The following is a 12700-nucleotide window of genomic DNA, read 5'->3' on the forward strand; positions in this document are numbered from 1 at the left end:
AGAGAAAGATGCTGAACCCAGTCACACAAAAAGAGCTTCATATTTACATTCGATTGAATTTCTTGTGCAATTTATATTTTGCAGCCCGATTTGCCCGTAGTGTTCGGCCTGGCGGGTTAAATAGAAAACAGGAAATCAATACAAGATCATCTGCGGCTTGTGTGAAGCAGCCGTGACGTTTTGTCAACAACAACAAAGACAAAAAAAAAACATCTTGCAAATATTTACCGGAGACACTGAATCTAATGACATTGTTAATAATGTCGCAAATCTACCCAACAGCGTGATTGGTTCATTTCTCACACTCATTCCCCTGGCAGTGATTTCACGCCGGGCGGACGCGTCTCTCTCTCTCTCTCTCGTTCCACCCCCCCACCCCCCTCTCCCCCCCCTCCCTCCTCGGCGCACAGGCGCCGTGCTCTCAGTCTGCTGACACACCGGGAGGACCGTGCACCTCCGCGTCACTGGACTCTATGTTGGATACAAAGCCCGGCCACAGCGCACATCCATGGGGAGACTTTAGTGGGACCTGCAGCCACGCGACCACTTACATGAAAACAGGTGAGTGGACATTTGGGACGTGTTCCCGATTCTACAACTTGAGACGCGGTCGCAGGCGTGTTTTTATCTTATTTTAGCTTACAAACTCTATTAATAAGCCATCACGCAGTCAAGGCTTACGTTCTACATGACAGTATTAAATAAACAAGAGAATAATATTCTTATTCTCTTGTAGGAATGTAACATTCTTATTGGGGGAACACGTTATTCTCGTGTATATAAGTGTGAGATGTTAGATGAAGCTGAATTAATGGAGCCATGAAGTGACTGGGTTGTTAAATCCAGCATATGGTACAAAGTCACCAGATGAGCAAGAGGGGGTGGACAAACACACACACACACACACACATACTCACATTCACACACACACACATAGAGACACACAAAGTGAGGCCGGAGACAATTGGTCCCCTGTGTGTTTTATGATAATGAAAGTGGACTCCCGCTGGCCAGGCCGGTCCTGAACACAAAGATCACTCTCAACAAGTCCGGTACTAAGGGTGCCTGCTCGGTGCTGAGGCAGCGACTGTGTGTGTGTGTGTGTGTGTGTGTGTGTGTGTGTGTGTGTGTGTGTGTGTGTGTGTGTGTGTGTGTGTGTGTGTGTGTGTGACAGCACCATTATTCACCGGGAAGCCTAATTGCATTAGTTTTTGTATTTATTCCCCTGGACAGAAGAAGTGCCCCGTTAGGCTGAGCCGACCCGCCGGTGCACAGGTCGGACTCCCAGGTCAGAGCCCCTCTTGTCAAAGTGAAGTTCACGTGGAGTCCATGCGTGGACAGATGTTTACGTGTCCACGGAGTTGTTAAATCTACGGTTTGGTTTAGCCGGCTCACGCCAGTAGTTTGGGGGATTATTTTCCGAGGACCGAGCTCCCTATCGATGCTGAAACAAGGAGGAAGAAAAGCAGCTGAAGTCCCCTCACGGCTGCCTGGAGACACTCATGAATCTTTCATGTGCTGCACTCGAGCAAACATCGAGTGAAGGGTCACGCATTCATTTTTTAGGGTGTTATGCATCACGGGATGGAGAGGAAGTAGGAGAACATGATTCCAAAACGGAGATCAATAAAGAAGAGGATTGTGTCCAGTGTGTGTGTGTGTTTGTGTGTGTGTGTGTGTGTGTGTGTGTGTGGAAGCAGACCATCTCCGCCGCCTCTCTGTCTAAATGCAATTCCTTAATGCACTCTGAGAGTCAGAGATCTAATAAGAAAGTGGGAGAGCATCTTCTACAACCCCCACCCCCCACCCCACCCATCACCTGCATCTTTGCTGCAGCGTGAGGGCCCGGGGCTGAGAGGCTTCATAAATAACAAAAACCAGACCTGACACGTGCTGCTTCGACGTCTGGGAGCTGCCAATCATCCTTCTCATATACTGAAACGCCTTAGTGTGCAGAGAGAGAAAGAGAGAGGGAGAGAGAGGGAGAGAAAGGGAGAGGGGGGGGGGTGAGATGCCGGATGTCCAATCGTCATTTGCTGACGCGAGGACAGAATTTAGCCTCCTATTAAATAAAGAATCGTTTCCATCGACATATTTCCCGCGGTTGTTTGCTCGAGTCCCGCCGATGGGAAATGAGCTGTGACTCCCGTTATTGCGTGTCGACTTGTAGCGCAATTAACCTGTGCTTGTCGCCAAATAATACCCCCCAGTAGAGGTCAGTTGGTTATCATCGTGCTTCACAACGAAGAAGACATTTGTTGTGCAAGAAAATGCATGAAACAAAAATGAGATTATTCGATTACTCGGTCAAGGAAGTAGTGGAGATCCCCCCCCCCCCCCCAGCCTCACCCCCCCCCCCCCTCTCTCTCTCTCTCTCTCTCTATGACAGAGGCCTTTTCTTAGGAGTCTGACGGAGCCGCAGGGCCGAAGATAGACGTCCCCCCTCCCCCTTCCCCCACTCCCGTGACTCTCCTGTTGTGTCTCATGAGCGCGATTTGTTCCGTTCAGAAGTTGCCTAAAGTGACCGGAGAGGCGCGCACGGAGAGGCGCGCACGGAGAGGTGCGCCATGGCGCGCACGCGCACCATGGCGCACCTCTCCAGTCGGCTGAGTGCAGGATATCAAGCGGAGGAGCTAACAGGCCCTTCACACTCTGAAAGCAGGGCTCCCTTCAATTTGCTATTTGAATCAATGTTTGCTTGCGTGTGTGTCTGTTTTTGTGTTGCAAAGCCTTTTATCCCCCTACCCCCCCTACCATCACCCCCAGCCCCCCCTCTTCAGCTGCCGAGTGCCTGAAATATTTAACTGGGACTGCACTATTTTTGGGTTTGTGGAGGAGCTTACGTAACGTTAATGTGTAGTTTTGGCTCAACATACACTCGGGTGCTGTTGTGTACCAGAGAACAACGCGGTGAGCCTCCATGGGGGGGGGTTCATTCCGGTTTGATCCATCCTCGCTTTGAAGGCAGCGTTTAGCTCCGTGGAGGAAGGCCATATCCTCTCAGCTACCTGGTTCTCTGAGGTATCGATCAAGGCTCTCTCTTCCATCTGTCCCCTTGCTTTCTCAATCCCCCCCCCCCTCCCCTACCTCTCTCTACTGTTCTCCTCCCTCTCTTCTCCGAGGTGTCACATTCTCTGACTCATGCCCCGGCGTGGAGGATGGGAGGAGTAGGGATGAAAGAGAAGAGAGGAAAGTCATTTTGCAGATAGAGAGAGTGACCTTCATCCAGCTAGAGGGATGGGATAAAAGCTGGAGTTAATACCCTGCCAAAGTGTATTCTCTGCCATGCCAAAAAACTCCATTCGGAGTGATATATGGTTCTAATAGAAGCTCTCTAATAATAAGGAGCGTGCCATTGTAAGTCAAGGCAAGGCAAATTACCAGAAAATTCCATTATGAGTCCAGAGGGATAAACACTCGGGAGAAGGTCCAACTTAATCGAATGAAAACAACGACGCAGCACGTGGCGAAGGCAATAGGAGATGTTTCTAAAACTATGGAAGAGATTGAGAGGATGAAGAAGATTGGTCAGCATCGGAGATCAATCGATTTGCCAAAAACCTTTTGAGCAAAAAAAGAGACTTTTCTATGAGATCAGCTCCTTGAATGTGTCGTTCACTTGGTTTTATATTAATACAATTGGTGCTTGATTTAATTGGTTGTGAGATAGAAACACAGAATCTGAGGATGAATCCAAACAGAACATTCTTCCTTTTTTTATTTTTCGTAACTTTATTGCAAAGAAGGCATGAATTGATACATCCACAGAATATCTATACTGCATTTCTATCTTTACTTTTCTTTTCTTTCTGAGCGAGCCGGGTGTCTAAAGCCGGCCTAAACAAAGGCTCAGGCCGTGTGTCCAGCAGCCACTTGGGAGATAACAATCAACAGCCCAGTAAACACGGCCCCTGATGGGTTCACTATGTGTGCGTTTGTGCGTTTGTGTTGTTCTTCATCCCAGTCGGCGATAATGAGGAGGGGGGAGTAACTCGACTTCACCTATATTGGTCATCGGGCATCTTTTGTGGTTAACGAGACTTCGAGCGCGGTTTGTCGCACATTGGCTACCTCCCCCCTGAAGGGTGGTGCTTATCCAGAGCCGACTAAATACTGCTCCGTCCGGACCTCCGCAGGGGACCCCTGGATCAGGGTCGACCGCCGGAGGCGACTGTCGGTTACATCGCTGTTCATTGTTGGATTCGCCGGTCATCGCGCTGGTCCTCGACGAGACTCTGAGTCCTCCAGAGAAGAGGCCCCCCCCAAGGAGAGGCCCCCCCCCGAGAAGCGGCGTCAGAACTGCCCTGGCACATCTGATTCTGCAATCCGTGTGAGATCTTGTAGAGTCGTCCGTTCTTCAAAGATGGATCTTTGGAAAAAACGCATGCCGCTTTGCGGTAGTCTTATCGGCGCCGGCCACACATTCCGGGCACCGTCAAGCCCGGGGGTCTGATGGCCCTCTCTGGGGGGGGGGCGTCAATGGTTGACAGGCGGCTGACGCGGTTATGCTTCAACACCAGACGAGGCCATGGGAGCCGATAGGCGAGGACAGTCCCCTCCGGCCCTGAGGACTGACCCCCCCTCTCCTATTATACGTGACAGAGCTGAGAGACAAACCGAGAGATGAAGCGCTGCTCTTTCATTTCAAGCTTCTCCTGTTTCACAACCAAAGCTCTCTCTCTCTCTCTCTCTCTCTTTCTCTCACGGCTGCACTTCAACATACTTTAAGTCAAGAGCTTTGAAGTGTTTCTGAAGTTGTGCCCTTTGTAAATTTCTATATGTTTATAAAAGCTATAAATAATGTACGTTAAAGTTAAAGAAAACATTCTCACATTCTTCAGCCAAAGTTTTGATCAGAACACACTTTCTATTTTTGTGTTATTATTTGTCCTTTGGTGGATCAAAGTGGGTCGTCATGTGTTCATTGCGTGGCATCCTCCGGGTCAGAAAAGTGAAACCTGCATTCCAATGCTGCGCTGCCTTTAACCTGCATTCTCTCAACTGGCCACCAGGGGCGATTCCTCTGCTCCCATAGACGTCTATGAGAAAATGACTACTTTTTTCTTGATTTATTTCCTCAGTAAACATGAAATTATGGTCTCAATCTCTAGTTTCAAGTCTTCTTCAATACAACATGATGTTCATTTAGTGAAGGATGGTCCAACTAGAGGTTGGAGAGTTTTTCCGTGTCTCCGTCTTTCAATTCAAACACTTTCACAGTGTTTTTCACTTCATGAAAGTTAATTGTAACATTTCTGGTGGCTTGAAAACTGTTGTATTCATCGTTCGGTCTGCTTAGCTCCGCCCTCTCACTTCCCACGAAGCAATCGTGACTTGTTAAAGGGAGTTGTTTGACAGTTTGGCGCTGTCAATCAATTCGCTCACACTGAGTCTCAGAGAATGAAGCAGCTTAACAACATCATTTCCGAGAGGAGGTTTAAACTATGAGGAGCTGGTTTGCATTTACAGTCTTTGTCTCCCGCTGCTCACTCGCCACGTGTCTCGCCTCGTGAAACAATGTTCCTGATGAATCCCGACTGACGGCTGTGACGCCGTTAAACTTAAACCAAACACGCAGCGCCTCGCGGAATATTTATTTCACATTTCACTGAAGTCTCCGCATAAAGTCTTGTTTGGACTGAGATTCAAGTATTCTTACTTTTATGCGCTGTCATTAAATGCGTTAGTCAAACACCAATTTCTGCTTCTACACACCGTCTTTGGTGCAGCTTGTAGAATGATTCATAGATTCATGTTTACAAGCCTTATAGTGAGTCATTTACGCATCATTCGCATTCCGCCAAATAGATCACGAGCTTGGTTCCATAGCTTCTCATCTAGCATTTGTTAAGTGCAGCTTTCCCTCACTTGGGGGGAACCTGAGCGTGTTGTTCTGATAATAGAAACCAATTTATAACATTGAATCTAAGAAAGGCGAGCGTACTTGTGTCTTCTAAATAGCTGCTTTACCTGTTAAAGTGGTGTGGAGAAAGGATCAGGCGCACTCCAGATTGTCTTTCTTTGTTCGGTTTTTAAGTGGGTCCCTGGTTTGGAATGCACTGCAACAGAGGACGTGCTCTCGGACTCTACGTGCTTTTGTCGTTCATCAGAACCTGAGCAAAAGACGCTCTCATTGTGTCACATGTACTCAAACGTGGCCGTGAGTTTTTTGACAGATGCTGCACAGAAAGAAAAAGAAAAGTCTTCCTTTGGAGCTTCTCACCAGATCAAAGCTTGTTTACTCAGGACGTGTGTGTGTGTGTGTGTGTGTGTATGTGTGTGTGTGTGTGTGAATTGTTGCCTTCTTTCATCCCAGCAGCTGTATGTGTGTCTAAATGCTTTTCCTTGGTGGACACAGACCTGCACGTCACTGTCTCTCTCTGTCTCTGTGCGTGTGCTGCCTGTGTGTGTGTGTGTGTGTGTGTGTGTGTGTGTGTGTGTGAATGGTCTCTCGCCATGCGCGTGTTGCACACGTTGACACCCTCTCACTTACCGCCCGGGGGACACCCTATCCTCTCTGCCCCTGTGTGTTTATCGAGGGGACACTCAATACTACCCCCCCGACCCCAGCGTATGTGCTATAGGCAGGGGGGGGGGGGGGGGGGGGGGACGACCCTGTTTCTATCCGTCCCCATGGGGACGAGGCATGTCCCCTGCCTCCTGCGGGCTGCCGGGTGTCGTGAGGGACTCGAGGCCTCGGAGCAGGTGTCCGCTCCTCTGAAAGCGGGTTGTTGAGCATCTCTTTCATCTCTGTGGAGACAAAACATGGCACGAGGAAAAAAAAAAAAAAAAGCGAAAGTATGAAAGTATGCTGGTTGCTTTTATCTGGGACATCTTTGATGTATGCTGCAAAAGAAAAAACACCTTGGGATTTTTTAAAATCATAACTCTGTAGTAAACATACATTGTTCATCACATTGTGGACGTCAGTGGGTTTTAATATCAGCAAAGTATGAAATAGTTTTAGATGTCTTTTGTATCTTACGATCGGCAGCTTGTTAAAAGCACATGTTCTGTCAAGCGTCCTTTGATTTAGCTAAAAAGCACTCTTACAGTTAGGTGCGAGTTTGTTTGTGATTCGTTCGAGGTAGAGATGTTCATTATAACTCAAATGAACCCCATGCAGAGCGGGTAGGAGCACTGGGCCGCTGGGAAGAACTCGCGGTTCAGTTAACGTCTCCCTCCAGGACAATTGGACATATGGTCATACACACACGTGCTCTGTCTCTTCAGAAGACATGACCCACTTTCTCAATATAATCCACAGACATCAAGCCAATAAAAGCAGTTTCGTTTTGGAATAAATTGTTGGTCATGATTTCTGTTGAGTTCATCAAATGTTTTCTTGAGCTCCGTCTCTGGTCATCTCATCCCATTACATTATTACATCATCATGTTATACCCAGCCAATATATCTCAAACACAGTGTTTCTTTGTGTGAAACGCAGCAACTGAAGTCATAACTCGTCATACATTTGGGAAATAACAGCAACAAACAGTGTGAATGTATCTGCTGTCATTCGCGTTGTGACTCGCACACAAAAAGAAGAAATGGCGCCATCAGACCGTCAAAAAGGGAGAAAGCGTTTACAGGGACTTTCAGGGACACCAAAAACGTCAACCCCCCCGCGCGATGACACCCACACTGGGGAGGCCCGGCTGCGTGGAACCTTAAGAGGTGCGCAGTGTTCCATTGCTCCTGAGCAGAAGGAATAACCCACAACGAGCCTCTGGGGGAGGGGGGGTCTCATCTCGAATAACAGCCATTTATTAAACACGATCTCCCCACGTAGCTCTGCAGATCTACCGACGGCGTGCAGATTTAGAGGAAGACACATGCGCGCGTGCCATGCGGCGTCGGTGGGCCCGGGGTATGGGGGCGGGGGGGGGGTCCGTGGGCCGGCTGGAATGCACTTGGCAGACAAACAAAAAGGAGCTTTGATGAGTCAAAACTTAGAGGGGGGGGGGGGGGGGGGGGGCTTGTTATTGGGTTACTGTTTAACACGAGCGCCATGACGACAAAGGATTCCTCTGATACCTCGAATATCCGAAATGCAGAATTCAAATCAGATGCTTTTTATTACGGTTCTGAAAGCAGAGCTGATACAATAAGTGAGTTATTGGATTAGTCCAGCAACTGCTCTGTCAATCACTTACACAATCCCATACATTTACATACACACACATTATCATACCAAATGTCAAATGGCAACGCTTGGCCACGACCCTTTGGCGTCATTTCTGTATCGTAACTGTGATACTCGCAGCGAATCTGGATTTACTTTGTGAGCAAAAACACTTTGTTTGGTGGAAAACATGATTGGGCTTAAAATAAATATGTTAATACACCTTGGGCCGTGATTCCTGGTTTTGTTTTTCTGGATCCAACCAGACTGAACTGTACATAATCCACTTACTGTGTCTGCAGCTCCCACCGCCGTATTGTTTGATTAAAATAATACAACCCCCCCCGATGCTAAAGGGGTTGTACGGTGTCCTAAAACACACTTCATTTAAAAAACAACGCTCAAGCCCCACAAGGGTGGGGGGGGGGTCGAGAGTAGCGAGTGACGAGTCAGCATGCAGACAATGAGAATATAAAACAGGCATTAAAAGGTGTTTTGAGGAAGGGTCACTCAGTGCACTTCCTCCTTTAACTTCCCCTCATCCCGGCGACTCTCCTCGCGCCCCACGTATCCATCCGCCCACTTCCCCACGACACGCTGACGGATGTAAGCAGGTATATAAATCCAGAGGAGACACGAATGATTCCGTGAACTAATAATACACACCACGCCGACACGGCCATGTGACTCCCACGTTCATCAGCATGAGCCAAGCTCCTCCTCCGCTCTCAGGTATGAATCCTGCCCCGAAGACACTCGTCTTCTTCTCTCCGTCTCACTCGGATGCGGCAGAAGGAAACCGGGTCTCCAAAGAAAACATTTCGCAGGTTGTTGAAAAGAACTGTTTTCCAATAGAATGTGATTAACTTTGCACTCGACTCAAACACGCTCCACTGGCAGGAGTTTCTCTGTTTTCGCATCTAATTTCACAAATGAGTCAACTGGCCGTGTGAGAAAATGCTCGTGGGGGGAGGGGGGGTTTTAATGGGGACGCACAGATAGTGTGTGTGAGTCACCGATGGCCATCCGCCGCCTGTCAGGAGCTCACGCACGCAGGCCTTCTCCGTCGTGACCTCGTCATGAATCATCACCAAACACCACCTTCTCCCCCTCGAACAGACGGATGAAGTCACTCATTCATGAAGGGGTTCAAACGTCCTTTCAGGGGGGGCGGGGGGGGGGGGCCTTTGGTATTAAGGTGTAAATGCTGCACATTCTCTGCTCGTCTCAATCTCTTTGCTCAGCTGGACGCTGAATGATGTCATTGTTCTCAGAGCGGCTCTGAAGGACCTCGGAGAGATCGAGCGCTGGCCGTCGTCTGACGAGCGTTGTTCATGCGTCTCCCTGCGCGCCGTGACCACATCACCATGAACTGTGAGCAGGACTTTGCAGACGGGGGCTTGGGCGTGACCCTCACACTACGACTGCTCATGCATGGAAAGGTACGAGCGAACGATTGCCGCCTCATGAGTGATTATTATGATGATTGTAATGGATTAATTGAAAAATTAAGTGCTTTCAGGGTGTATTTAGTTGTAATTACTTTCCTGTTTGCATTCTAGGAGGTTGGCAGCATCATAGGAAAGGTAAGGATTCAACTTTTTTAATTGTTCTACACATAATACTGCATGTATTTAAGAATATATTAATTATTTGGTGGAGGAAGTGGAGGTTTTTGGCATCTAATATGAATCTATATTTCCCATTGATCTGACCCAGAGGGGTTCGGTCAGATTTGTGTAATTGACCCAATAAAGAAACCAACAGGGGGAAGCCCTGGAAATCACAAAAAGCCGCCCTGTAAATATAAATCAACGTTGATCAGTTTTGACGCCATCAATAAGCGTGCTGATTGGTGGAAAGCGCGTACAGCGAGAACAGATTGTGGGACTTGTCGGATCCGGTTTGGGGAACGTCACTCTCAGAGACCCCGAAGGGAAGGATCGGTGTGGAAAGCTGCAGCTGTGACGAGAAAAGATCCATCTGGTTAACGGCAGCAAAACCATTATAAACCAAGGACTTCTGTCTTTAATAACCGCGGATAAAGAAATCAATTACAAAAAAGAAAAGCTGTGTATCCACAGATATTTTTGCATGAATTCATAGTCCCTTACTGGGTTGTTCTCTCGTTTCCACCGCTTGTCCTTTTTAACGATGCGAGGGTCAAAGGTCAGAAGACGCTGTGGGTTGTACAGAATGTGAATCACAAACAAATGGAATGAAATCATCCCAGTAACAAAAAGTCGTGTTATCATGATAAGCACGTGTGGAATATTCTTCCTCTATGCAGCATTCCTGTTTTGAATGTCCCATCCTAAATGTAATTGCATTCAACCAAACCTCTTGAGACTTTGCTGCCCCCCCCCCCCCCCCCCACACCCTCAACCCCAATAAATCCATCAAAGGCATAAGTGCATGGACTGCAGGCCTCCTGCTGAACCTAAAGCCGTATTAAAGAAGGCCCCTTGTGGGGCCTGTAAGGGTCTGTCAGGAAGGGCCCGGCTCTTCTCTCCTTCGTAATACAACCCCTTACAAAAGACATGGGGAGTGGGGTGGGGGGGGTGTGGAAGTGTGGAAAAGAAAATGATAGAAGAGCGAAAGGAGCTGGAGAAAAATGCGGCTCGACAGAGGGGAGGCACTTGATCCGTGGTACTAATGACTCGCCACTCCATCTCGCCGGCGAAGCCTCTCGTGTCTTTCTCGTCAATAAAAAGGCCGACACCAGAATCACAATCCGCCACGCCCACAATACGCATTTCATGGAGGGGGGGGAGAGAAAAAAAAACCGTGAGCGAGATGACACAGCTTTTGATCGTCGGTGGATGCCGGGAGGTGTGAGCTGTGACAGCTTGGATTGACTAATGCCACAAAGCAGGAGAGGACGTGATGCGGCGTGACACAAGTCCAATAAAATGCTCTTGTCCCTGGCGGGAGGTCCTCACACACACGCACACACACACATTACAGCAGGTGTACGAATCCCAATCAGACCTTGGTGGTCGGACGCAGCCGGTGGCTCTGTCTAAAGCTGTCCTCCATCTTCTTCTCTTTTGCAGAAAGGAGAGACGGTGAAACGAATACGGGAAGAGGTACGGTATCCACGACAACCGCTCATCGCCTGCACCGTGCTGCTGGTTGAAAACGTGCATCCACGATGAGGCTCGGCTCTGCGAGCTTGAACACATAGAAACCGATAATGGCCAATAACGGCGCTCTTTCTGTTTAAATCCCCGTTCACGAACACTCGCTTAAACCCGTTCAGTCGTGCTCCTCCGTTCCTCGTAGTGGTTTGTATCTTTTAACCTGAACCACGTGTGATTCTGACCCTGGCCGCTGAGGGGTCGGGGGGTTTGATCTATGGCGGATGAACGGAGGAACTCATGTCATCCCTTCATCCAGGAGCCCGTTTTGGCCTTTGCCCCCCCCCCCCCCCCCACCTCGACTGCCCTCCCCAGCCCCCGTTGGGACCTCACAGTCACAGCGGAAGCATAACTCACTGGAGTGGCTGCAGAAAACATCCCCCCCCCCCCCCCCCGGCTCAGAAGCGCTGTCCGCCCGCTGATCCCGTGACCTTCAGTGAAGGACACGGGATGAAGGCGGGCGGGAGGTTTGTCATCCGAGGCTGAAGCGCCCCGAGACGAAGCTGTTACATTGTCCGCCTGGGACACAGAGACGCTGCTCTCAGTCTCTCCTCACCCCCCCCCCCCCTCCCCCGAGTGAACTACTCACGCCTCGCTGTGCAGTCGTGGCTGCTGACATCTGGATAGAACCAGGCCAGCTGTTTACCCTGCGATTCTAATCCTTATTCCAAGCTAATTGAACCAGCTGCCCGCCGTACAAAAAGCTTTGCATTTACAAAAGGGAAAATAAGTGCTATCGATCTTCTCGTCTAACTTCCTGCAAGCGAGCAAATAATCGCATTTGGCAAGAACGGCAAACAACTCTGTGGTTTACGTTGACCAATGAATGACCTCCGTCCCCACAGAGCAGCGCACGGGTCAACATCTCAGAGGGCTCCTGTCCAGAGAGGATCATCACCATCACCGGCTCCACGGACTGCGTCTTCAGAGCCTTCACCATGATCACGTACAAGCTGGAGGAGGTAGCCGCGCTGCATGCCGCTGGTTAGCAGTGAGATCACATCATCGTGTGCCATGTAAACAGAGAACAACATAAATAAAACAACACTCATACGTAGAAAGCTGGCAGGAGGACAAAGCCTTTCCCGAGCTCTCAACATTTCCTCCTTTTATCGCTATTGATTATATTCTAATGTGAATAGAGGGCAGGTTTTTAGCCGTGTTTCACAGAGCTTGCAGACGCGATTATGAAGAATTGGTGTAAGTGATTTAGCTGTTGTTGTAAAAAGCTTCTTTTTCTATTTTGGGGATTTTATTATGATTTAGTTGTTAAGATTGGGTGGACCATTAATCAATCAAGATGAATACTTAAAGCACATTTCAAACAAAAAAAAATTCAGCAATTCAGGGTACTATAGAAAATATGAACCAAAAGGGAAAAGAGAGGTTGGAGAGACTAATCAAATAAATTTACCACAATATGTCTAAACTGTA

The 12700-nt window shown here is 48.6% G+C and overlaps 1 protein-coding gene across 1 annotated transcript in view; it reads left to right on the forward strand.

The window, feature by feature from the left end:
* The first annotated feature begins 418 nt into the window (after window positions 1-418).
* Window positions 419-12700, forward strand: part of LOC119222554 (poly(rC)-binding protein 4-like) — a 25204-nt gene continuing 12922 nt past the window's right edge. The window contains exons 1-5 of the mRNA XM_037479290.2: window positions 419-561; window positions 9401-9568; window positions 9689-9712; window positions 11183-11215; window positions 12112-12228. Of these exons, the coding sequence (XP_037335187.1) occupies window positions 9461-9568; window positions 9689-9712; window positions 11183-11215; window positions 12112-12228 (282 nt within the window). The 5' untranslated portion in view covers window positions 419-561; window positions 9401-9460. The remainder of the gene's footprint in view (window positions 562-9400; window positions 9569-9688; window positions 9713-11182; window positions 11216-12111; window positions 12229-12700) is intronic.

The sequence above is a fragment of the Pungitius pungitius genome, chromosome 1 (assembly GCF_949316345.1).
Source record: "Pungitius pungitius chromosome 1, fPunPun2.1, whole genome shotgun sequence".
In the NCBI taxonomy this organism is placed as follows: Eukaryota; Metazoa; Chordata; class Actinopteri; order Perciformes; family Gasterosteidae; genus Pungitius; species Pungitius pungitius.